The sequence below is a fragment of the Somniosus microcephalus genome, chromosome 5 (genome assembly GCF_052327205.1).
Source record: "Somniosus microcephalus isolate GS21.2 chromosome 5, FLI_Smic_1.0, whole genome shotgun sequence".
Taxonomy (NCBI): domain Eukaryota; kingdom Metazoa; phylum Chordata; class Chondrichthyes; order Squaliformes; family Somniosidae; genus Somniosus; species Somniosus microcephalus.
This window is the reverse complement of record NC_140991.1, coordinates 71,287,773-71,314,613: the sequence shown is the minus strand read 5'-3', so window position 1 is coordinate 71,314,613 and position 26,841 is coordinate 71,287,773. Positions and strand designations below refer to the sequence as shown.

Genomic DNA, 26,841 nt, shown 5'->3' with positions numbered 1-26,841 from the left:
AAACAGACTTTGCAGTTAAAAACCGCAAACATTCTAAATTTAAAGAATTAAACATGCTGCTTCAGGGTTTATTTTTATTCAGTTTCTCTGTAGTAATTGTGCCTTTCAAAGTGGTAAGAATATTAAACAAAATTCTCCATAGCACAATTGGTTTATAATTCTGAGTTCCCTTCAGCAGCCTTTTACTTTCCACAGTTCAGATTATTGGTTACCAACTGTTCGCCCCTTTCTTATTTTGTTCCAGTTCCACTGTTGTTTCTGCATCATTTTCAAGTTCTTGTAGCTCCTAATGATATGGTGGAGTGACACCTCTGAGAGCTTGATAATCACTCTTGCTAATTTTGCCCATTCTCATTTGTTATAGGTCAAGAGTCAAATCTCAATAAGCATTTGTAATGGGGAAGGGGAATCACATTTAAAGAATATGGCCCGTAATTTCCGATTGGAGTCTTCCTGCGTGCGGATGGAAAAAAATCTACGCACTTACCTGAGGGCTCCCGAGGTCCGGACACTTCCGATCCTGGGCCTCTCTACAGTCGAAATGCGCAGGGCCCACGTACCCAGAGGCGCATGCGGTTCGCAAACGTCCCTAGGATCACGTGGGCCATGCCAGTCAATAGGAGAAGGGAATCTCCCTTCATACTTTTGACAGATAGACCTGTCAAAAGTATGAATGGAGATCACCCCAAAAACACAGCAAAACATTAAATACATTTTTAAAAAACCATCACATTTTTAAAATGAGTTAAAATTACATTAAATTAAAAATTTTAAACAAAAATTTAATTTTTTGAAAAAAATAATTAAAGTTTTTTACAGGGCTAAAAATAAACTTACCTTTTTTTTAAAGTATTTGTTTTAATTTATAAATGAGTGAAAAAAATTATTTTTTTAACTTGTTTTAAACTCTTATGCTGGTGAAGCAGGCCTTACACCTGCTTTTACCAGGCGTAAGATTTCTTAGGGTTTTCTGCAGGAAGCGGAACTCTCCACCCGCAGAAGCCCTTCTCCAGGGCAGGCACCCGATCTGTCAAGAGGATTCTTGACAGATTGGAAGTGCCAGTTTTCAGCGAATGCGCTTTGCATGCCTGAAACCGACATTTCCGATGTCCCTACAGGTGTGTACACAGCGCGTACACACCCATCGGCATCGGAAAATACAGGCCTATATATATTTGTTATTCCTTTATTGACATATACTTATAAATAGCTGAATGACCTGTCATTTTTATGACAGGTCATCTAGGTCACACATATTAATTGATGCAAATTAATTAATTTTCATTAAGAAACACCTGTACAGGCTATGATCACAATGACAAAATAGTACCTTACCCATTTGTTTCAGTGTCTCATCCTCCTGCATGCTAGCTTGTGATAGCTAGAGATAGAGCATGCCATATGCGCGGCTCTCCTTATTTACTTTGCTAAAAGGTGTATAACATTGTAGAGTGTTTCAGTGGCTGCCTCTCAACTCTCTGTCAGTTGCATATTACATTGAATTACATTACATAGAATATACAGCACAGAAACAGGCCATTCGGCCCAACTAGTCTGTGCTGCTGTTTATACGCCACAGGAATCTCCTCCCATTCTATCTACCTCATCTCAGCCTTTCAGCCTATCTTTCTATTCCCTTTTCTCTCATGTATTCATCTAGCTTCCTTTTGAAAGCATCTAAGCTATTTGTCTCAACGACTTCCTGTGGTGGCGAGTTCCACATTCTAACCACTCTCTGAGTAAAGAAATATCTTCTTATTTCCCTACTGGATTTATTAGTAATGATCTTGTATTCATGGCCCCTAGTTTTGGATTCTCTCACAAGTGGAAACATTCCCTTCACATCTACCCTGTCCAACCCATCTTTCCCAAAAGCTGTAATCTCTCAGTTCTGGTACCATCCTTGTAAATATTTTTTGCATTTTCTCCAGTGCTTCTATGTCCTTTTTATTGTATGGAGACCAGAACTGTGCACAGTACTCTAAGTTCGGCCTGACCAGGATCCTGTACAAGTTTAACATAACTTCACTACTTTAGATTCTATACCTTACACTAAACATCCGTAAGACAAAGGTCCTCTACCAACCTGTCCCCGTCACACAGTACTGCCCCCCAATTATCAAAATCCATGACAAAGCCTTGGACAACGTGGACCACTTTCCATTCCTCGGGAGCCGACTGTCAACAAGGGCAGACGTCGATGACGAAGTCCAACACCGCCAGTGTGCCAGTGCAGCCTTCGGTCGCCTGAGGAAGAGAGTGTTTGAAGACCAGGACCTCAAACCCGGCACCAAGCTCATGGTCTACAGAGCAGCAGTGATACCCGCCCTGCTGTATGCCTCAGAGACATGGGCAACGTACAGCAGGCACCTCAAAGCACTGGAGAGGTGCCACTAACGCTGCCTCTGCAAGATCCTGCAAATCCATTGGCAGGATAGGCGCACCAACGTCAGTGTTCTCGCTCAGGCCAACATCCCCAGCATCAAAGCTTTGACCACGCTCAATCAGCGTCAGTGTTCTCGCTCAGGCCAACATCCCCAGCATCAAAGCTTTGACCACGCTCAATCAGCTTCGATGGACGTGCCACATCGTCCGCATGCCCGATATGAGACTCCCAAAACAAGTGCTCTACTTGGAGCTCCAACACGGCAAGAGAGCCCCAGGTGGGCAGAGGAAATGCTTCACGGACACCCTCAAAGCCTCTTTGAAAAAGTGCAACATCCCCTCCAACACCTGGGAATCCCTGGCTCAAGACTGTACAAAGTGGAGGAGAAGCATCTGGGAAGGCGCCGAATACCTCGAGTCTCTGCCGGGAGCAAGCGGAAGCCAAGTGCAAGCAGCGCAAGGAGCGCACGTCAACCCAAGCACCCCACCCACCCGCCCCTTCAACCACCGTCTGCCCCACCTGTGACAGAGACTGTAGGTCCCGCATCGGACTCATCAGTCACCTGAGAACTCATTTTTAATGTGGAAGCAAGTCATCCTCGGTTCCGAGGGACTGCCTAAGAAGAGAGGAGAAGACCCCTAGAAATAAATCCCAGTTAGCATTTTTAACTGCTTTGATGACTTGCAATGCTGCTTTTAATGATTTGTTCACCTGTATCGCTAAATCCCTTTGCTCTTTGACCCCATTCAGTTTCTTATTTTCTAAGGAGTAGGTGATGTTTCTATTTTCCCTACCAAAGTGCATCACGTCCCATTTATCTATGTTAAAGTTCATTTGCCACTTACCTGCCCAGTCTGCATGTTTTCTAATGTCTTCTTCCTCACTGTTAGCTATACCCACCCCACCCCCCTCCAGTTTGGTATCATCTGCAAATTTTGATATTGAGTTACTTATTCCTAACTCCAAATCATTAATGTAAATTATGAATAACAGTGGTCCAGCACTGATCATGATGGAACACTGCTTTCTACCTTCCTCCAATCTGAATAACTACCCTGTACCCCTACTCTCTGTTTTCTATTTTTTAGCCAATTTGTTATCCATTCAGCTATTTGTCCCCGACTTCACATGCCCTAACCTTTGTCATGAGTCTACTGTGTGGTACCTTATCAAAGGCCTTTTGAAAATCCAAGTATATGACATCTACTGCGTTACCGTTGTCTATTCTTTCCGTTACCTCTTCAAAGAATTCTATCAGGTTAGTTAAGCATGACTTAGCCTTTAGGATTCCATGTTGACTATTTTGTATTATATTTTCTGTCTCTAGATGCACTTCTTTCTTTTAGTATAGAATTCAGTATCTTTCCTATCACTGACGTTAAGCTGCCATCTATAGTTCCCAGGTTTTGTTCTATCTCCCTTTTTGTATATTGAAAGAAAGAAAGACTTGCCTTTCACGACCACCGGACGTCTCAAAGCACTTTACAGCCAATTAAGTCCTTTTGAAGTTTAGTCACTGTTGTAATGTTTCTACAAGGCTGGGTTTCTATGTTGTTGTCCAGTGGCAGGAAAGCACGAATCTCTAGAGATTTCCTTTCCAATCCAACCAGAACTCATTTGGGGTTTCTAATGCAGTCCCATCCAGCTGGACAACAGTGGAGAGGTGTTGGAGGAGGAACGTGTTTGACAACTGTGTCAAAGGCTGCAGACAGGTTGAGAAGGATGAGGAGGGATAGTTTACCACTGTCACAGTAACATAGAATGTCATTTGTGACTTTGATAAGAGCTGTTCAGTACTGTGGCAGAGCAGAAACCTGATTGGAGGGATTCAAACATAGAGTTCCAGGAAAGATGAGCATGGATTCGGGAGGCAACAGCATGTTCACGGACTTTTGAAGAGGAAAGGGAGGTTGGAGATGGGGCGGTAGTTTGAAAGGACGGAGGGGTCAGTAGTTGGTTTTTTGAGGGGAGGGGTGATACTGATGACAGCAGATTTAAAGGAGAGGGGGACAGTACCTGAGGAGAGAGAACCGGTAACAATATCAACTAACATGGGAGCCAGGAAGTGAATTTGGGTGGTCAGCAGTTTAGTAGGAATAGGAATGATGGAGTAGGAGGTGGGTCTCATGGACATGATGAACTCCGAGAAGGCATGAGGGGAGATAGGAGAGAAACTAGAGAAAGATGCAAGTTCAGGGCTGGGGCAGCGAGGAACTTTAGAGGAAGTTTGGCCCGGTGGGCGAGGGGAAGGGAGGGAACCGGCAGAAACAAATGAACTGGTGAGCTTGGCCGCGATTTCTTCTACCTCAGCGGGTCCGGTGCGGCCAGGGTCGGTGGCGGGTCTCGATTTTCCGTTGATTGGGCTTGTTAAGCCCGCCCAGCATGTTTGCCGGCCAATTGAAGGAAGCGGGTCTAATGACATCACTTGATGACGCGTCATCAGCCGGTTTCCTTAAAGGGACCATGCGCAAATTTATTTTGACAGTTGTGCTGTCAGTGTTCTATAGCATTGAGGTGCTACAAACACTGACAATGACTGCACAAAAGTGCCGGTGGCACCCAGGCTCTCCCATGACTCCTTCCATATGCTTATGGAGGGAGTCACAGCTGCAGGGAGGTTCTCTTCCCTTCCAATGGGTGGAAGAGACCTCCCCAGGAGACCAACGCAGCCTGGTTGCACATTGCACAGGAGGACACAAGCAGGGATGCCATTAGGAGGACCAGGCTGCAGTGGCGCAAACTTTCAATGATCTCAGTAGATCACGAAACATTACTGCAAAGCCACACTCAACCTCATCCTGCTGTGTCACTCATCACATCCCCATCACTCTGCCTTCCCTACCATACTCCTGCACATCCTTACACCAACTAACCTTGCACCTCCACCCATCCCTCTCTATCTACATTATCACTTCTCCATCTCACGAGCCACTCCTCACACTCACCCTCATCCTCAAACTAACCTGGCAGGGGGATGGGATACGGAGTGGAGCTATAGTAGGGGGTGATGCACAGCCAAATATAGAGGAAAAAACAAGTCAGTCTGGAAGGCAGAGCAAATATGTAACAGCACAAGGGAGTATGGTAAGGCTGGATGGCATTTATTTTAATGCAAGGCGTCTTGCGAGTAAGGCAGATGAATTGAAGGTGTTGATGAACACATGGGAGTATGATATTGTTGCTATCACAGAGACATGGTTGAGGGAGGGGCAGGACTGGCAGCTCAATATTCTGGGGTATAGAATCTTCAGGCGAGACAGAGGGGGGTGTAAAAGAGGAGGGGGTGTCGCAATATTAATCAAGGAGTCAATTACTGCTGTAAGGAGGGATGATATCGTAGCAGGTTCCTCTAATGAAGCCATACGGGTAGAACTTAAAAACAAAAAGGGGGCAAGCACTTTGCTGGGAGTGTACTATAGGCCCCCAAACAGTCAGGGGGAGATAGAGGAACAGATATGTAGGCAAATCGCAGAGAAGTGTAGAAATAATAGGGTAATAATAGTAGGGGGTTTCAACTTCCCCAATATTAACTGGGATAGTCAGAGTGTGAAAGGCTTAGAGGGTGCGGAATTCTTAGTGCATCCAGGAAAGCTTTATTAGCCAGCATGTAGAAAGTCCTACAAGAGAGGGGGCGGTACTGGACCTAATTCTAGGGAATGTAGCCGGGCAAGTGGTAGAAGTGTCAGTAGGAGAGCATTTTGGTGACAGTGACCATAATTCGGTGAGATTTAAGGTAGTCATGGAAAAGGACAAAGATGGACCAGAAATAAAGGTTTGAAATTGGGGGAAGGCTGATTTTAATATGATAAGGCAGGATCTGGCCAATGTGGACTGGGATCAGCTACCTGTAGGAAAATCCATATCAGAGCAGTGGGAGTCTTTCAGAAAGGAAATAGAGAGAGTACATGTTCCCGTAAAGGTCAAGCGTGGGACCAACAAGCCCAGGGAACCCTGGATGTCAAGGGATATACAAGAATGGATTAGGAAAAAAAGGGAGGCTTTTGGCAGATACAAAGAACTAAAAACAGTGGAAGCCCTGGAGGAGTATAGACAGTGCAGGGGGGTATTTAAAAAGAAATTAGGAGAGTGAAGAGGGGGCATGAAAAAACACTGGCGGGCAAAATAAAGGAAAATCCCAAGGTGTTTTATAAGTATATTAAGGGCAAGAGGATAACCAGGGAAAGAGTAGGGCCCATTAGGGACCAAAGTGGCAATCTGTGTGTAGAGCCGGAAGATGTAGGTGAGGTTTTAAATTAATATTTTGCATCTGTGTTCACTATGCAGAAGGATGATGTAGGCATAGAAATCAGGCAGGGGGATTGTGATATACTTGAACAAATTAATATTGAGAGGGAGGAGGTACTAGCGGTTTTAGCGGGCTTAAAAGTGGATAAATCCCCAGGCCCAGACGAGATGTATCCCAGGCTGCTGTGTGAGGCAAGGGAGGAGATTGCAGGGGCTCTGACACAAATTTTCAGAACCTCTCTGGCCACAGGGGAGGTGCCAGAGGACTGGAGGACAGCTAACGTAGTACCATTATTCAAGAAGGGTAGTAGGGATAAACCAGGGAATTACAGGCCAGTGAGCCTGACATCAGTGGTAGGGAAATTATTGGAAAAAATTCTGAGGGACAGAATTAGTCTCCACTTGGAGAGGCAAGGATTAATCAAGGATAGTCAGCGTGGCTTTGTCAGGGGGAGATCATGTCTAACCAATTTGATTGAATTTTTCGAGAGTGTGACAAGGTGTGTGGATGCGGGTAGTGCAGTTGATGTAGTGTACATGGACTTCAGTAAGGCTTTTGATAAAGTCCCGCATGGGAGACTGGTCAAGAAGGTAAGAGCCCATGGGATCCAGGGCAATTTGGCACATTGGATCCAAAATTGGCTTAGTGGTAGGAGGCAGAGGGTGATGGTCGAAGGTTATTTTTGTGACTGGAAGCCTGTGTCCAGTGGTGTACCGCAGGGATCGGTGCTGGGTCCTTTGCTGTTTGTAGTGTACATTAATGATTTAGATATGAATGTAGGAGGTATGATCAGTAAGTTCACAGATGACACAAAAATTGGTGGAGTGGTAAATAGTGAGGAGGGAAGCCTCAGGCTACAGGATGATATAGACGGGTTGGTTAGATGGGCAGAACAGTGGCAAATGGAATTTAACCCTGAAAAGTGTGAGGTGATGCATTTTGGGAGAACTAACAAGGCAAGGGAATACACAATGAATGGTAGGACCCTAGGAAGGACAGAGGATCAGAGGGACCTTGGTGTGCATGTACATAGATCCCTGAAGGCAGCAGATCAGGTAGATAAGGTGGTTAAAAAGGCATATGGGATACTTGCCTTCATTAGCCGAGGCATAGAATATAAGAGCAGAGAGGTTATGATGGAGCTGTACAAAACGCTAGTTAGGCCACAGCTGGAATACTGTGTGCAGTTCTGATCACCACACTATAGGAAGGATGTGATTGCATTGGAGAGGATGCAGAGGAGATTCACCAGGATGTTACCTGGGCTGGAGCGCTTCAGCTATGAAGAGAGACTGGATAGGCTGGGGTTGTTTTCCTTAGAGCAGAGAAGGCTGAGGGGGGGCCTGATTGAGGTGTACAAAATTATGAGGGGCATAGATAGGGTAGATAGAAAGGAACTTTTCCCCTTAGTAGAGGGGTCAATAACCAGGGGGCATAGTTTCAAGGTAAGGGGCAGGAGGTTTAGAGGGGATTTGAGGAAAAACTTTTTCACCCAGAGGGTGGTTGGAATCTGGAACTCACTGCCTAAAAGGGTGGTAGAGGCAGGAACCCTCAACATTCAAGAAGCATTTAGATGAGCACTTGAAACGCCATAGCATACAAGGCTATGGACCAAGTGCTGGAAAATGGGATTAGAATAGACAGGGCTTGATGGCTGGCGTGGACACGAAGGGCCTCTTTCTATGCTATATAACTCTATGAGCTCGATTTTGTTACTGGGGCGGGCTGGGGTCGTGTAATCCGCTTTTCGTGTTAGCCACCTGATTCTAAATCGATGTGGGAGAATGAAGCGATTTTAACTTAAGTGGGCAATTGAGTTCCAGCGTGTGGGAACCCGTGGCCCAATTAGTTTTTTCAGTCGAAAACTCGTCTCCGATGACGTCATCATTGCTGCTGCATTTAAGGTCTGCAACAAGTCTTGCTTCTTCTGCAGACTGCCAACCTTTTGGCCTTTCATGTTAGAGGGACCTGGAGGCAGAATGACCAGCGACAGACCTAGGTCTGCTCCCAGGTTTGATGACGTTGCCCTGCAAGCTTTAGTGGAGGGAGCAAGAGCCAATAAAGAGGTGCTCTTCCCTTCTTCAGGGAGGAAGAACCTTCCCCAGCAGATCAAGGCTGCGTGGATCCAGGTGGCCCAGGAGGTCAACTCTTTGTCGATAACCCGCAGAACCTGGCTTCAGTGCAGGAAGAGGTTTCATGAACTTCTGCGCACTGGAAAAGTGAGTATGACTTTCCCATCACCCTCAATCTGATCCCCATTTCCTTTCCTCACCAGCACTCAGCTTTAGCAATCTCTTCCTCCACATCCCACTTGACACTGACATCCATGCACCCTTACCCACTCTCTCTCTCTCTCTATGGTCACATTCACCTAACTATTCGACTATGCAGCCCTCACACTCCCTATCACTGTGATGCTATGAAAACAACTTACAACACACAGGGAGGGCCCTTGGTCTTGCCACCTCACTCCATCTTTGTCTCCTTCTAAGCATCTATGCCATGGATTCTCTACACTCACTCCTTCATTCTCACTCAAACTCCACTTGTCTCCCTCATTGCAGGAAAAGAGAGCTCACAATAAGAGGGAAAGAGCGAGGACAGGAGGAGGGCCACCCTCAGTAGCCCAGCTCACCCCTTGGGAGGATGCGGTCCTGGAAATCGTGGGAGTGGAGGACGATGCGCAAGTGGGGGATGGACAGACGGATGCATCACAGCAAGCTGGTGACAGAATAGTTTTCCATCTCTCATTGACATTGCATGAGTTGCTGATAATGATTCTGAAGCTCTAACAGATGGACTTATGATCATCTGCAATATTCAATGTGCATGTAACCTTGGCATCACATCTCTGACTCTTTCCTTTACTCCCCCACAGGACCATTCAACAGCACCCGTCCCCACTAGCCAGGAGGAAGAGCCTGAGCATCCAGACTCCTCAGAGGAAGCTGCAACCTCTGAGGGCGCAGCGTCAGCAGAATTCAGCGCACCCAGCACCAGCGCAGACACTCACACCTCGGTGGGACCTTTGCAAGATAGAGTAGTGTTGTCACCTGGTGTATCACAGCTCACAAGTGAGCATCAGCAGATGGTGGAGACAGGGACAGCAGTGGAGAGTCCTAGTCGGAGGGCGCAGGATTCTGCCAGCTCGGCTCAGCTGCATGTCGACCCTCTGCCTCTGGGTCCATCCACAAGATCAACGGTGCTGGAACTCCAGGAACAGATGCAGGAGTCTCTGGTAGGTTTTGTCTCCAGGGTCGCTGCGAGTGGAGGGAATGGAGGAGTCCATTGCGAACATGAGCAGAGCCTTTGTGGAGTCATTGGCGCATGAATGCATCACCATGGAAAGGATGGCAACCTCCATGGAGGTGATAAGTCGCCAGAGTGCAGAAAACATGGTGAGTGTTCTGAATAGAATGACATCTCTGGAGGAGCGATGGTCATCTATTGAACAGAGAAACCAGACCTTCATGGAAGTCCTTCTGAGTAGGATTGCCAGTGCAGATACAGGTCCCCATGGCCCCCCTGATGTGCAGCAAGGTGCTCTCAAGCCACTTGCAAACACTGAGGGGGACCTGACCCATGAGAGGGAAGTTGGTGGCAGACATCAAGGAAGTGGGGGCTCCTCTCCAAGCGCTCACACTTCCATGCCACTGCAGAGCCCTCGGTCAGAGCCCCGCCAGAGTCCACACCCAACTGAGATCGGCGTCTCAACCCCTGCACATCTGCAGGAGCAACAGACTGTTGGCGAGCCCTCACAGGTTCGCAACCTCAGAGGACGCCCGCCAAAGGTGTCAAGACAGGAGCAGCAAGAAAGTGAGCAAGGGGCCTCCACATCTGCTGAAGCCACAGGGGAACCACCACGTAGGAGCACGCATAAGACAAAGATACTGCACAAATAGTCACAAGGGTAATCACTTGGGTGAAACTTGATGTTTAATGTTAAAAAGCCATCAGATGGTTACTGTAAATAAAAAATCTGATGGCTACTGCTGCAGTTGTGGCGTGTGTCATTTCGCTAATGGGACTTCTACATTGAGGGCTTAGGATTACTTGGTATATGCCTCAGTTGAGGAAGCGCTCAGTGAAGGTGGTGAGAGGGGTTTCCCAGGACGTCACACTGGAGATCGGTGTCAGGCTCCAAACTTCCACAGCTGTGGTTATGCCTTCTAAAAGTTCCCCCAGACCTGAGACAACAAAGTCCTGCCACCTGCAAATGATGGCTGATCAAATCTCCTATTTAATGGTGGAGCTGCAGCTAATAGTCAGCAATCCAATTGTGCTCCCGTCAGGTTTCACCGTCATGTTTCAGAGCAGGCGTGCTTCACGTCGGAAAAGGGTTAAAATCACCAAGGCCTTTCAAAATGGGATAATAGAGGCAATTTAGTGCTTGTTAAGGGCCTATCCCGCCTCTTGGAGACGGGGTGGAGACGGGAGCAGTAAACACGATTTCTTGAAAATTGCTTGGAGGCGGGGTTGGGCCCGCCTGCCACTTTTTGCAATTTTAACACCCCACACGCCTCCATTCCCGCCTCCACGGCCCTGTGAAATTCGAGCCCTATGACTCTGACTAGTCCAATCATACCAACCAACAACTCACAAGGGTAGGCACTTGGGTGTTTTATGCAATGTTCATGTAAAGTTTCTGTTAATGTGGTGTCAAACATTGAAACCTTTATTTTCAACACTTTGCGTTCTTGGACAGATTTGTGTGCACCTTTGGAAGTGGCTTAGTGAGTTGCCCTGAATGGTGAGACATATCGGTACCCTCCGCAATGGTGATGAGTGTGAAAGGAATGGCTTGAGCATTGTAGGGATGCTTTATGGTGTTGGTGTGGGGTGATGCCAACCTGGTGCATCATGTGGCAGTCAGGGTGTACAGCACCTGGCTATGGTGAGGCTATCCCTGGCGTCCCAGGCAGCAATATGCTCGGGTGCTGATGCCCTGTGTCCTGTGCAGCATCAGGTGATTGCGGAGAAGGTTGGTGTTGTTGTTGGTGCTGCTGGTGTGCCTGGTACTGCTTGTGTTGGGGCTGATCATGTTGGGATTCTGAGGACTAAGTTGAGATTTTTTCAAGGGCACCGATGCTGATGTAATATATGGCAGGTGAAGTTGAGATGACAGAAGCGATCTGTCAATGGTGAGAGAGGCTGTTCCATTGAGGTGACACTGGATAGAGTGTTTGCTCCAAACACTTGCAACCTGCATAAAGCTCAATCTTTCTTCCAAATGCAGTAAGCAACAGCTTCTGAGCTTGGAAAGTGAACAGCTGTGAGATGGGAACTTTTATAGCACATTTGCAGTTGTCAAGTAAAGAGATTATTTCATGGTGACACAACTCCCGACCTCCTTACCGAGCAGCGTGGAACCCATGGGTGACCTCGTAAAATGTTACGGTGAGCTCAAAATTCTCTTTAACAGGCTGTTAACAAGCTCTTAATCATCTAAATTGCCCCCCCTCCCCCGCCGCTGCCTGGTAACGGGTCTGTTAAGCGGGTCATCAAAAAACGAGGCACATTTTGTCAACTTGAAAATAATGATATTTAAAGTTGGGCAAATAATTAAAAGAGTAATTTTTGGGGGGGGGGGGGAAGAAAAATTGAAGTCTTGTCTGGCGAATATAAACATTTTTGCCTTCATAAAGGTGCATATGACTATAGGCCATGCCAGCTGCTTTTCAATGCAAAATGTTCACATAAACTGTGTCCTATACTTGTAAAAATGCAAATCAACCAATCAGGTCCCTGGAGTGTCATTTTGCATCAATTTCTGATGAGTGGACCTCAGATCTAAACCCAACATTCAAAAATTCTATAGCCTAAATTTACATCTTGGTTTTTTTCTCCAAATTATACAACTCCATTCTTTTATCTGAACTGATTGATACCTTAATTTTAACAGATGAGGTAAGGAGCATGGCTGAACATGCCTCTTAATCTTCTCTCCAAAGAAAACAAGTTCAGTTTTGTGAACCTGTCTTCATAAAGTAGAGCTCCAAGCCTGAGATTCACCCTTGCGCTTTACTCTGAACTCTTTCTCATATCTCAATGTCCTTTTGAAGGTCAAGTATCTGCTTCCTTGATCAACGTGGCCATCTGTGTGGATCTGAACTGCATAGTCTGGTTTCAGGGTTGGCTATCCAGTAATTTTGATAGTTGAAAATCAGACAGCAAATGTCAGGTAAGGATAGAGTTGGACCCTGCTGCGGTGGTTTCTACAATCAGATAGCTTACTGACACTGGTTACTAAAGTACCTTGCCTCAATGTTCACCCATTTTCACCTTACTAATTTGTTCTGGCGAAGTTCTAAAAATACTAAGTATAATGAGGCATCTGCCTTGTAGCCTTCTTCGCATGCTCAGTTAAGAAGCAGTCACTGACTACCATGATTAAATTATTTCTCTTTTCATCCCTCTTTCAGTTGCCTATGATCTGTTTAATTTTTTTAAATTCTGCCTTTGTGAAGCACTTTGGGATGTTTTTCCATTTTAAAGCTCGCTGTGCTCGCTGACCTACATTGGCTCCCAGTTAAGCAACACCTCGATTTCAAAATTCTCATCCTTGTTTTCAAATCCCTCCATGGCGTCGCCCCTCCCTATCTCTGTAATCTCCTTCAGCCCTACAACCCCCCGAGATATCTGCGCTCCTCTAATTTTGCCCTCTTGAGCATCCCTGATTATAATCACTCAATCATTGGTGGCCGTGCCTTCTGCTGCCTAGGCCCTAAGCTCTGGAATTCCCTGCCTAAAGCTCTCCGCCTCGCTACCTCTCTTTCCTCCTTTAAGACGCTCCTTAAAACCTACCTCTTTGACCAAGCTTTTGGGCACCTGCCCTAATTTCTCCTTATGTGGCTCGGTGTCAAATTTTTTGTCTTTTAATACTCCTGTGAAGTGCCTTCGGATGTTTTACTACGTTAAAGGTGCTATATAAATACAAGTTGTTGTTGTTGTTGAAGGTGCTATATAAATGCAAGTTGTTGTTGTTCATCTGGGACATTGAGGTCCCTCGGAATTATCGCATCATAACTTTACCTATATCTCCGACAATAGTAATTACCAATTCTAGTCAAAAGAAAATGAAAAACTGCAAATACTGGAAATATGAAATTAGGTGGTGACTCATGCTGCAGTACAGCTTTCTGGTACCTCACCCAAGCATCCATTCTTCATGCGTTACCCTAGGCAATGCGAATCAGCAAGCTACTTAATCATGAAGGGCATCACAGCTGAGCCTGATCCTATTTTCAACCATTCTGCATACACACTCACTTCTCAGCAGGAGCCCCTGGACAGCAATCAGTATTGCAAAGCCCCGTTGATTTTCCTCTCTTTCATTCAGGGCAATGAACTATATTTTAAAAGGTTGGAAATTGGTGCTGAGCCAGTCCTGTGTATCAGCATGGTTGCATCATGATTGCTATTTTCCATCACTGCACAAGCAAGGTGACTCGCTTAATCAGCTAACCATGTTTAGCAGGCCACCTGAGATCACAAAACTTACAACAACAAAAATGGGCCTCTAATGTCATCAGCCTTATGAAGGTCGATTTATTTCATACTTGAGTGTTATTCGTGGCGCAAGAACTGCATGTTTGCAGTTGACATCACTCCAGGAGGATGGTGGCAATGCACTTGTGCATCAGTTACGTTGACCACTTGCCGCTTGTGAGAAGCTCCTGGTACCACCAGTCCACCTACTTAATGCTCACTCGAGCATTTGTCATATGTCTAACTAGTGACTATTCACCTTGGGCGAAGGAGGATAAGCAAGGTCTCTGGGTTCTGTGACAGACTCGATGGGCCGAATGGCCTCCTTCTGTGACATAAATCTCTATGATTCTATGACTCGGTAATCCAATACTCGAGTTAGGCAGGTTTTGTAGTACTCCAGAGCACTCTTTATGATTGACTTGCCAGCTTTACTCACTAATGGAACCTGGAGAGTAGGCCTGTCACTAGGGGCTAGGATTCAGATAAACCAGATAATCTGCAGCAGGAACCTTTGCCATTTTAGTTGATTAAACTCCAACAGCACCCTAGTACACACGTTGCTATAGCCACCTAGGCTTTGGCTTTGCCTTGCTTAGGCAAGTGGAGCGTGTTTTTACGAGGCGAGAATGTGCATTCCATATCAAGCAAATAGATACGCTACCAATGTGGATCTTTCTAAAGCTTTGTTCGGAGACTTCTAAACACAGTGATGTATATCAGACACTTGGTTGACAAAAAAAGGTCAAATTTAAATACATAGAAACATAGAAGATAGGAGCAGGAGTAGGCCATTCAGCCCCTCGAGCCTGCTCCGCCATTTAATGAGATCCTGGCTGATCATCCAAATTCAGTACCCTGTCCCTGCTTTCTCCCCATATCCCTTGATCCCTTTAGCTTTAAGAAATATATCTAACTCCTTCTTGAATATATTTAATGAATTGGCCTCAACTGCCTTGTGTGGTAGAGAATTCCACAGGTTCACCACTCTCTGGGTGAAGAAATTCCTCCTCATCCCAGCCCTAAATGGCTTACCCCTTATCCTTAGACTGTGACCCCTGGTTCTGGACACCCCCGCCATCAGGAACATCCTTCCTGCATCTAGTCTGTCTAGTCCTGTTAGAATTTTATAAGTTTCAATGAGATCCCCTCTCATTCTTCTAAACTCTAGCGAATATAAGCCTAATCGACCCAATCTCTCATACGCCATTCCTGCCATCCCAGGTATCAGTCTGGTGAATCTTCACTGCACTCTCTCCATGGTAGAACATCCTTCCTCAGATAAGGTGATCAAAACTGCACACAATACTCAAGGTGTGGTCTCAGCAAGGCCCTGTACAACTTGCTCCTGTACTCGGATCCTCTCACTATGAAGGCCAACATACGATTTGCCTTCTTAACCGCCTGCAGCACCTGCATGCTTATCTTCAGCGACTGGTTCACAAGGACACCCAGGTCTCGTTGCACTTCCCCTTTTCCCAATCTATTGCCGTTCAGATAATAATCTGTCTTCCTGTTTTTGCCACCGAAGTGGATAACCTCGCATTTATCCACATTATACTGTGGATACTGCATGACTTTTCTTGCCTCCTTTGTCTATTGCCTATGGTTGAATTGATTTTTTAAGTACAGATTATGGTTTTTAATATTATAAACTTTACTGTCTTGCAGCCTTTCAGTGGAATCTATCTGAATAATACTGAGCAAGGCATGTACCATTGTGTGTGCTGCAATGCTGCACTATTCAGGTAAGCCACCAGAGCAAAGCAAAGTCTTATACAATCTGTAACCAGTATTAGATGTGGGTATATCAGGCCCTTCAGTGTCATCAGTCAGTATATGTACCAGAAAATGTTTAAACGGAAATTACTTTTTAAAAAAACAACTGATGAATAGCAGTAATGGGAATAGCTGTGCGGTAAGTCAAAGATGCCCAAGCTTTTTCTTTGTAAGCAACTTAGGTGCATATCAGTGTCTCGAGTGTCACATATAAAGTTTAAATCACTGTTTCTGCTGACTCGCATACATCTCCAGCTGTGAATACTGACAGAGCTTGGAGTTCGGATTTAGGATGTGTCCACTAATGAGGCAATAGTGCTGAGAAACCTCCAGGTCCATGAAATTCAAACCGGATAAACCAGCGAGTATATAAGTGAGATATAAGTGCAAATGGGACGTAAGACTGATGTGCCTGGTGTGATGCCCCAGATTACTACAGCTATAATAAATGATCAAGGCCACTGGTTCACGGCAGAATGAATAGAATCACAGAATACAATTTCCAAAAATTAATAAAAATCCAAGAATCAGAGATGTCAACCTGCAGTAGCTAATTCAGATACGTCAAGTATTTCAGTAAGATTTGGCAGCCCACATTTTCTCACAGCTTCTCCGTGTTTGCAAAATTCATGCCTGACTCGAAAGAGGATCAACATCACAGACAAGTAAACTTTAAAAAATGTGAGCCCACTGCATCTAATTTTTTTCAGTGTCCTGCTCTGTTTCACTTTAATATTTGTGTTTGAAGTTTTTTTAACTAAAATAAATGTAATAATCAGCAGGAAATTGAGATATCGTGCTGCTGAAGAATTTTGACCAATCAGGCACGCCGAGTGTTTGATGGACGTGCAACCAATAGAATTGTGTGCTGTTTGTATCACTGATACTGGAGTGGAAGCTGTAGGCTTTCTATTTGCTTTCTTTCAGTTTCAGTCCCTTTTATTTGTAAGCTTTATCCCCCTGAAAATCCCTCAAATCCCAAGCATGAAGCCAGCAACTCCTGAGTTTCCAAATGAAGAAAAACTGGTGTCATCGGTCGTGATTAGTAATCCCTCGATATTTAGGCCACAGAGCTTGGGATTTTCATGAACATCTGCTGTTCATCTCTTTTCTTCCTTCGCCTGCCCTTGCCATCAACTGAAGACCATCAAGAGCTTGCTGAGATAGAGAAAATGAATACAAACCAAGTGAATGTGGAGGTCCTGGAGAACCTGTTGTTCATGAATGACAGGAAATGGTGCAAATCTACAGAGAGAGGTGAGGGGCTCAGAGATTAGTATAAAGCAAAGCGTATGGGAGGGGTATGGAGAGAGCCAGAGGATCTCTGATACAGCCAAAATACAATGTACAGAAGAGAGAGGTGTGGAGGTCAATAGTTAGTATGAAGCACAGGATGTGGTTGTGTGGCTCCTACATCCCCAGTTGTATCGAGGTAGGGTTATATTTTCCAATTGGTAAAATTCACACATGAATGCTTGATGTATTCCTACTACATTCCTGTGTGAGCTATTTTGGGCACTGTCACGGGTTACTGACCTGCATAAAAATAGCTCACAGAAAAATGTACAAGTCGTCATGTACGGCCATGGCTTCAGCCATCTAGACCCAAAGCTCTGGAATTCACTTCCTCTCTCCACCTGTCTTCCATCAAGACCCTCCTTAAAACCCACCTCTTTGACTAAGCTTTTGGTCACCCTTCCTAATATCCCCTTCTCTGGCCCTGCATCCACTTTTGTCCAATTGCGCTTCTGAGAAGTGCTTTGAGATTCTTTTCTACATTATAGGTACTATATAAATGCAAGTTGTTGTTGTTAAGCATTGGTATTTGAACTTCACTGAATGGAAAATATATCCCATAATCCTAGTATAACATTTTCTGTGTTGACATCTCTGGGAATCTCATGTAATAAGAACAGGATTGACATAAACCAGTGGTCTTGATTAGAGGGAATAGCATCCCTTTGCATTTTATAGACAAGGCAACCCATTTTCCATTTTCATTAAATGTGATTCTCCAATGTCAGTAAAAATCCAAGAATTCTATATAATAAAACAATTGGTAAGTCAGTAACTAGAGGGCATAAACGTTAAGACCTTCACCAAAAAGAGGCTAAGATTTTTTTTATGCAGCAAGCTGATAGGAGATGAATGTTCTACCGGAAACAATGTTGGAAGCAGAATTAATAATAGCTTTTGAAAGGGAAGTGGATAAATATTTGAAAAAGAAAGATTTAATAGGATGTAAGGAAAGAAAAAGGAAGTGAAACTATATGGATAGCTCTTTCAGAGCACCTTGCGGGCACTAGGGGTGGAGTAGCCTCCTTCTGTGCTGTAAAGTTCCATGAAATATCAGAAATAAATCTTGAAATATCACACGTACATCTAGTGCTGGATGTAAATACATTTTTTAATTCTTTCTTGGGTTGTGAGCGTCGCATTTATTGCCAATCCCTTGCTGCCCTGAGAAGATGGTGGTGAGCCTTCTTGTTGAACCGCTGGGTTGCGGTTTTGATACAGCTGAGTGGCTTGCTGGGCCACTTCAGAGAGCAGTTAAGACTCAACCACGTTGGAGTGGGACTGGAGTCACATATAGGTAAGGACGGCAGGTTTTCTTCCCTAAAGGACATTAATGAACCAGTTAGGTTTTTATGACAATCCGGCAGCTTTATGGACATTTTTACTGATAACAGCTTTTATTTCCAGATTTTTTTTTTAACTGATTTCAAATTCTCAAACTGTCATGGTGCGATTTGAACTCATATTCCCTGGATTATTAGTCCAGGGCTCAGGATAATTTGTCCAGTAGAATAACATAACCAATACACTACCATACATACACTAGTTGATGGATTGTGTATAATTGGATTAATTTCAAGCTGATTCAGTACCTTTTTCCATTTTTTATTTTAAAGTGTTTAATCATTTGCATGAAAATTGCAATATTACAGTAGAACTCTCTTCATCTAATCTTAGTTTATTTGTGAATGATTGAATCAGGAGCGTTATTGATACTGTGTTTGTGGTAATGAAATTGTTACATTTTATATGGTTAACAATAGCTCTGAAACCAAGTATGATTCTGGCACTGGTTGGCCTTCTTTCTGGCAAATCCATGGTACAGTGGATAGTGATGAAACCAATACCAATGCACTGCGCCGCACAGACAACTCCATGGGATCGACTGGAACAGAAGTTATTTGCAAAAAGGTAGATATAAACAGTCTGAATCCAGTTCTGCCAATCTTCTATCGAAATTCCTTGACGTGGTTAAAACACCAAATTTCCTGTCCATATAAACCATCAGGAAAATTCACTTCCACTCAATGAAGATAAAGGTTGGCTGCTATGAGATGGATGTCCAAAAACAAACTACTGAAAAGACCACATTCTCTCAATTTAGTAGAATGTAATTCCAGTTTTACACATTTATTTTGTTTCAAAAAGACCACCTCAGTGCTTACTTGGTTAAAATATGAGATGGTCAAAGTCAAGGTTGCAATATTATCTTTTTTAAAGTACAGTATGCTCCTAACACAGTTTAGAAGATAATGTTAGAATGTGTAAGTATGGAACTGTCTGATTTATAGCATACAGTTACTTTTAAAAATGGTTCAGAATATTTGCTGTTATTGGTGCACTGGCTCATGTCACTACACCAAAGGGTGGGGGATGCTGGGAAGCCCTCCCCATAAAACTATACATATTTAAACTGGGTAAGCACTTGCCAAGAATTTAATTTTGTGGATTTAAGTCTGCATCTAAGGCATTCTTAGCATCATGTCAAGTACACTGAACTCTGTTTTATCTTTATCATGTAGTGTGATGCGCACTTGGGCCATGTGTTTGATGATGGACCAGAACCTACAGGACATCGATTTTGCATCAATAGCGTTGCATTAACTTTCAAACCCAAATCAGTACAGTGATTTCTAACAGAATGTTAAGTAGCGATTTGTGATGTAATACCTGATTTAACCGAGACTGAGTTCCCAACCATGTCAATACCATAAATGAGTGCCACTACTTGCCTTCATTGTAGCTCCTTCTGTGTGGTACATTCACTCAAATATTTATTGTGCGTTAACAGAAAGAGCAAATTGTACCAGTGTTTGTGCCAAGATATTGGAGAGACACTCCGTAAACTTCAAGCAAAGATCGTATTTCATTTTTATGTTACACAATCTATTAACCATGTAATTTTGTAAGAAATTAATATTAAATTAATATCGAAGTGATTTTATTTTATGCAAATAATTATTAAAAAATCAAATAAAAAATGTTACATTTCTCAGATTAAAAAATAGAAAATCCTAGATATACACAGATGAAAAGAGAAAAGATGGTTTAATGTTTTGAGTAGAGATCCTTCATCAGACCCAAACCCACCTGTAATATTCTATCTTTACTCCTTTTGGAGGCTGCCTAAAATGCTGTGTCTTTCTGAATTTGCAGTTTTCCTTTTATCTCTGCTGCATTAAACTTCTGGTTTCCCAGCTTCACCTAACCCAAGTTTTAGAAGCCATGTAGATGCAGTTCTGATTAATCTGTTGGCATTTGTTGAGATGATTGCATTTCTATGCAGTATTCAAAAGGCCAACCAAAAATTAGATTTCATTTATTTGAATGTGTATTCAGACAACTGTGATTTCCTGGAGACTTCTCAATCTGCTTCCTGTTTGATGTGCTAGAGGTTAATTGTGTGACTTATAGTGTGAATAAATGTGATATGTAATTTAAAAAATCAGTTGTGACTTGACTGTATATATTTATTCCTGTAGTTCATGAATGTCATCTAATACATTAAAATGGGTGGTTACCTTGAACTATTGTGAATGACCATTGTTTTAATTCCTCTGGCTAATGTCTTTAATTGGAGCAACCTTTAATGGTGAGGCAAACATTAAAACTAGACAGGATATGTATTAATACAGTTTGTTTTAATAATCTGGTATAAGATACTCAATCACCCTTAAACAAAGAAATTATGTTAAACATATATATTATGTAAAATATATCCATAAATTGCTACAACTCTTCAATTGTAAATTGTGACTAAACTTTTAATTTGCATTCCACCACTACCTCATTGGATTCTGTCAGCAGATCAACAATCACCACCTCGCTCCAGATTTCCCTCCAGAATGTCTATTCACTTGTGAGCAAGGCCCTTGCCATCCATGACCTTATTGTGAATGATTACATTGGCATCCTGGCTTTGACTGAAACTTAGCTCATGGTGGCAAAACCTTGCTCCTTACTGAAGCCTGCCTGCCTGGATATACTTTCCACCATTATGTCCCACTGTACCTTTTTAAGGAATAATGTATTTGAACCTCCAAGTCTCTCTTTTCATCTACACCTTTCAGTGGGATCAGAGGTAACATACTCAGGACCCCACCTCAGTCATATCAAATGCACATCCTGTAACATGTGGGAACTCCAGGACGCTTCGCATGTCCTGGACAATCACGTGTGCAGGAAGTGTTGTCAGCTGGAGGAGCTCGATCCAACTTTTGGGATCCTAACTCTACCTGCTACAAGTTTGAAATGATATAGCTAAATGTTCAGGCACTGGTACCAGTAACTCCCACCCCCACAGATCCACCTCTTATCCAAGAGTAAAAGATGATGGACAGGCAGTCAGACCCTCAGTAGCAATTGAGAGACACAAAAAACAGCTCTTCCATGCTAATACACCCTCTTTGTAATAACAGGTCACTCCCTGTTAATGTTTACCTTAGGTACAATTTCCTTTTACAAAGTATTTACAGCTTTGCCTGAAATATAATACAGACAATAAAAGCTACACTACCCTTGCTCTGTGTGATATATTTGGAGGCAATCCTTTATAAATGGTCCTAAAAGCGCTCTATGCTGGCACGATACTCTTGCATCATTAAAACCTTGCCTGATCAAAAAAATGCCAATAAAGATATTTTACTTTGGTCTTAAACATTATTGAATAAAGTGCCATTAGTAACTTCCTGCAGGTTGAAATTGAAAGCAGTAAAATCGACTGGGATGTTGACAAAGGTGACATCAATCCTTCAGGCAGCTGTTAATCTTATCCCCGTTTATAACGGCTTATTACATCTTTCTCATATGAACTGAAATAAAAAGCTGTTCTATTTGAGGTCGATATAGTTATTTAGGACGGAGGACAAGTCAAAATGGATGCACTAGGATAGAAAAAAATGACAATGGGCAGCGAGGAGGTCAAAATCTAACATTGCTTACATACCTTATGGACGGCTCCTATTTAATAGTCATAATCTCACAATAAAGCTACAGGACACGTCAACTGTTTATTTTGACGTCCGAGCTACTTCACAGATTTTCCCACAAGTAATACCAAGAGAGAAAAACACTTTACTGAGGTCCAAAACGTTATTCTTTGCAACAATTCCCATAGTATAAACGGCAAGAGAATTTTAAATGTTAGCTATGAAGTTAACAAGCGATGAGAAATACTTCCATCCGAATGAAAGTATATCTCTTGTAGCAGTGAGTGCAGAAATCAATGGCTGGTCACTGTTGCCGAAAGTTGGTGCTGAGTTGAGATTAGGAATTTGCTAACATTTTCTGTTATCTGAAAGGAAAACAACCGCAAAACATAAAGGTCAACACGACCAAGGAGCAAACCTTTGATTCATTCCCATAATCATTACAATACAGGTTATATATTTTACAGTACAAACTGAAAGACAGTACAAATCCAATTCTTGGCTCAACTGGTCAAAATGTAGAAATTCCGGATTGTACTTTACAATTTCCTCAAAGCTTTCTGTATCCCACCACAGTTATTAGAAAGTAATATTTTACGGATTTTGTTTAATATCACAAGCAAAAGCAATTTGTCAATGGCGCATTTTCTCGCTGTTACGGCAGATTTATCTATTTGTAGTTTAGGTTTAGAACTGCTATCTATGAAGGAGAGCGAGGCAAGCGCTAGACGGCACTGCAGCTCCCAGCAGTGGACATGGCTGTGAAACATTCCGACACTGACTGACCGAGTGATGGAGCAGCGACTGCAGCCGGGCTTGTTTGTTCAATAAATAGGACACCGGGTGATTACACCAAAATGCGAAGGGAATCTCCTCAGGGCCGGCGTGTTCCTCCTGTATCCATAGAGACCGTTGTATCCAAATATAGGTTTAACTCCAGAGAGAAAGGGAGTGTGTCCCGTCACTTGATCTGCGGAGCAACCTGTCACCAAACACACACCCGGAGAGGCTCTTAAGTGTTTCCTTAAAAATATCACATTTCCTGCTCTAGCATCAAAATCAGAGAGTCAACACTGCTTACACTGCACCGTAATGTAATTCCCAAGTACAATCCTCTTTTTAATGTTTGCAATACAGGTGAGAACCATTTTGCCTACAAAACAGTGACTACTTTTGGAGTAATTCGTTGGCTACGAGGTGCTTTGGAGTGCCATGTGGATGTGAAAGGCACCATATAAATGCAAGTTATGTTTTCATCCAGCGCTAGTCATCGATTTCCAACTGGAGCCATCGTCACCAATGACTGAGAGGACCAAACAAACCTCGAACTTCAGCTATGTGTATTATCTAGCTGATATGTAGAGGTTGGAATGAGCATTCTTCCCATTTTTTGCACACTCTCTCCCTCTGCTATTTTGCAGTAACCATTTAGACACCCTAAGGGTCTCTGATACATTTTTCTTTTTCTAATTTCTCTCATAATTACCTCCTTTTGTCACAACATTGTCACTTCTGTCATTTAATAATCTGTCCTCCGCCTAATCGCAATCCATTCTTGTCGTTGGCCCCCTTTTCTCTGGCTCTGTTCCTCCTTAATCCCAAAATGTTCGGCTGTAACATTTCGCAGTTTTGATCAAAGAAACGTTAACACTACCTTCCTCTCTCTCTCTGCACAGATGCTGCCTGACCTGCTGAGTGTTTCCAGCAGTTACTGTTTTTATTTCAGATTTGGTTAATATGTGTTGATGCTGTACCTGCTCCGTTCTTGTTTCTTGCTTGCAGGTAACTGGCTGCAGCTCCTTGGACCTGGAATCGATCGACCACCGCGCCGTAGACTGAGGTCCCACCATAGGACTGGGGGCAGAGATTTAGCAGGAAATATGAAGGATTCAATTAATATTTACAACTGCACTCTTTTAATCGATTACTGATACACACAACACACAGAGAACCAACAAGTGGAATAAACTACCTTATAAATAATGTAGCGCTATAGTGCAATAAGAGTCAAGCTATAAACGTTCATGAGGCAGACGGATTATACCCAATCGATGCACAAGCACTTGGCATCCCTTTTGTGGCCCTTTATTAATACCCGTAAATTAATCTGAATATGCACAGTACTGATTAAATTGCGGTTAAATGAAATGAATGGGTCTCAGACTCTGGATTGCCTTTTCTGTTCAATTGCTGTAATCTCATTGCTGAGGGACAGACAGCCCCATCAATCAGCCTGGGATCTGGAGGGCACTTGTTTTACCAGAAACGAACGAATCGAGCAGGTCTTCGAAAAGTTTTTTTAAAATTCTGGAATCTGTACAATATGGTCTACTTACTTGACCGGTCTTTCTCAAAAGTGGTAGGAGAGGTCTGGTCCTAAAATAGGCCAAGGCATGGCGATCGTTCTGTGCGTTGTAAGGCGGGATGACAGTTGCGGCTCTGGGCGCCGAGTGCCTGTAATCTCTGGAGATGGAGCTCATCGCCACACCGTCCAGCAGGAAAGCTTTCTCCCGCCGCCTCAGCGCTTCTTTCGGAGGAGAGGGGGCGAAGCGAGGGGGCAGTCCACTGATCATCATCACCATGGGGACGGCTGCTGCTTTTCTTGGGGTTTTTTTTGTTATCGATGATGAGAATTCAACCCTGAGAAAGGGGCTCAGATAATCCAATAATTTAAAGAGGCGGCTGTCTGCAACCTACAGATGGATTCGATCATTATGAGCGGCTCGAAATTCAGTTTCTTAGAAACGACTATCCAATGGGAGTAAAGATGTATTTGTTTTGTGTTGCTAAAGAGACAGGTACAGGAGATTAGTAAACTAACACTTTAAAAACAAACAAAAGGTCATGACCTGAAACACTAACCCTATCGCCCTCTCCACAGGTGCCTTTGCTTTAGAACCCATAGGGAGACATTGGGCTGCACCAGTCATCAAACCAAAAAAACTAACAGAAGTGCCCCCTTTTTAGAGGGGCACAACTAATAGAAACCCAAATCATAAAAAAAGGAAACTTAACAAATTAAATAATAATGTTGCCACCTGTGTGGACTATGCACTCCAGTCCCTCCAGTGCCCACCGGACGCGGAACGCCTCAAGCCCACCGACAGACTGTCCACAGATGCTACCTGACCTGCTGAGTGTTACCAGCATTTTCTGTTTTTACCTTGAAAGCAGACTCAAGTGAATTCTGGCACATTGCATTTTTCTCCATGAGGTGAAATAACTTTTAGATTAATCTTCAATCTATTTTGAGTGCTCCCTTTTATATTTAAATTTACAAAGTCGATTAAATCTTCTTCATTTTACTGTTTACTAGGTCGAAAATAAACGATATATTTTTAATCTACTTATATCTTGATAATCCACAGAGGGTTATGGGGAGCAGGCAGGAAAGTGGAGTTGAGGTCAAGATCAGATCAGCCATGATTTTATCGAGGGGCCGAATGACCTACTGCTGCTCCTATTTCAGGTGTTCTTATGTATTTTTTAAAATTACCCTTTGACCCCTGTGCATACCATTACCAATGAATATAAGTACAGCATTAGACTTCCATTTATTTCAAGAGACTACCTGTCTGTAATGACTACCTATTTCCAGATCAACAAAATGACTTTATACATGAATGTGTGTTTAGGAACCACTTGAAGCCAGTGCTTTGGCCTAACTAAAAATTCACATGAAATGACGCAGAATGGATTCTTGTTTATGTCACATAATAATGTCTCCCACAAGAATGTGGTTATTCATTGGTGCCACTTGCACAGAGCCAACAAGAACCATTGCAGGTGTTTGCTTGGGTGAACTATCTGGAACAATGCCTAAAACTCTCCAGATCCAGCACTCCATGGGATGCACGGTATCCTGCCTGAAAAATGCACTTCCGCTGTGCCTAAATTACACTTGTCATGATCTTGTTTATGTGGCAGGGTCTGCAGTTGTTGCCTGGCTGGCATCACATTACTCACATTTGCCCCCCAATTAGTGCCCTCACACAGCCAGTGACAGCGGCTGAGAGCTTTGTGGGGCTTCACCGCCAGCTGCGCCTACTGGTATGACATTGCCTAACTGAATAATGAATTAGAAAGAAAGAACTTGTATTTTCATAGGGATGGATTTTCAATTTACTGCCCTGGCTTAAAACTGGTGTTCAGGATCAGACACCCATTTCCATTGATTTCAACACATTGAAATCAAGACTCATCAAAATCTCCTATTCCAACTTATTCTTTTCCAGAACTTCAAAATTGTGGATTTCCTACCCCCACCCTCAGTCTTTCCTTCATTTTAGAATCCTTAGGCCTAGAAATTGGGTATAGCCCCACTTGGGGTGGTAGAATTGGCGCTGCGCAAATTTTATAGTCAGACGCAACTTATCACCACCTCGCGCGATATTGGGTTGCAGCGCCCCTAAAGGTGATTGCGGCGCAAAATCAGGCGTTACACGGGACTCCTAAGGCACTAGCCTGGTGGCACTACTCAATATTGGCGCGGGTGGGCGCAGGTGCTGTCAATAATCGACGACCACGAGACTTTCAGGCGCCGGCCAGCTCTTAAAGGGGTGGGTCAGTAAGGATCAGCAGCCACACTCTGTGCCTTGTAGGCCTCAAAATCGGTGCTGGGCATTCTGTGGCATTACAAACTTTGAGAAGATGGAGAGGGTGAGGCAGAGAGTGGAGCGCTTTACCAATGGGGCATTGGATGCTTTGGTAGGCGCAGT

At 43.6% G+C, this 26,841-nt stretch overlaps 2 protein-coding genes across 6 annotated transcripts in view; one reads left to right on the top strand and one right to left on the bottom strand.

Moving 5' to 3' along the window:
• Positions 1-20,722, top strand: part of msrb2 (methionine sulfoxide reductase B2) — a 31,554-nt gene extending 10,832 nt beyond the window's left edge. For both annotated transcript variants that reach the window (XM_085987771.1, XM_085987772.1), the window contains exons 3-5: positions 15,792-15,868; positions 18,959-19,106; positions 19,718-20,722. In XM_085987771.1, coding sequence (XP_085843897.1) covers positions 15,792-15,868; positions 18,959-19,106; positions 19,718-19,825 — 333 coding nt within the window. In that variant the 3' untranslated portion in view covers positions 19,826-20,722. The remainder of the gene's footprint in view (positions 1-15,791; positions 15,869-18,958; positions 19,107-19,717) is intronic.
• LOC147117104 (sperm microtubule associated protein 1-like) lies at positions 18,262-24,895 on the bottom strand. Of its 4 annotated transcripts, XM_085987774.1 has the most exons (4): positions 24,460-24,893; positions 23,878-23,977; positions 22,910-23,105; positions 22,251-22,488 (listed from the first exon to the last, which is right to left on the bottom strand). In XM_085987774.1, exons 1-3 carry the CDS (start codon positions 24,703-24,705, stop codon positions 22,948-22,950), a joined length of 504 nt encoding a protein of 167 aa, XP_085843900.1. In that variant the 5' UTR covers positions 24,706-24,893; the 3' UTR covers positions 22,251-22,488; positions 22,910-22,947. The 4 variants fall into 4 exon arrangements, with proteins under 4 accessions (XP_085843901.1, XP_085843900.1, XP_085843902.1 ...); XM_085987775.1 differs by lacking the exons at positions 22,251-22,488; positions 22,910-23,105 and adding an exon at positions 18,262-18,515 and having other exon boundaries at positions 24,460-24,895; XM_085987776.1 differs by lacking the exon at positions 22,910-23,105 and having other exon boundaries at positions 24,460-24,894.
• Positions 24,896-26,841: the final 1,946 nt, after the last annotated feature.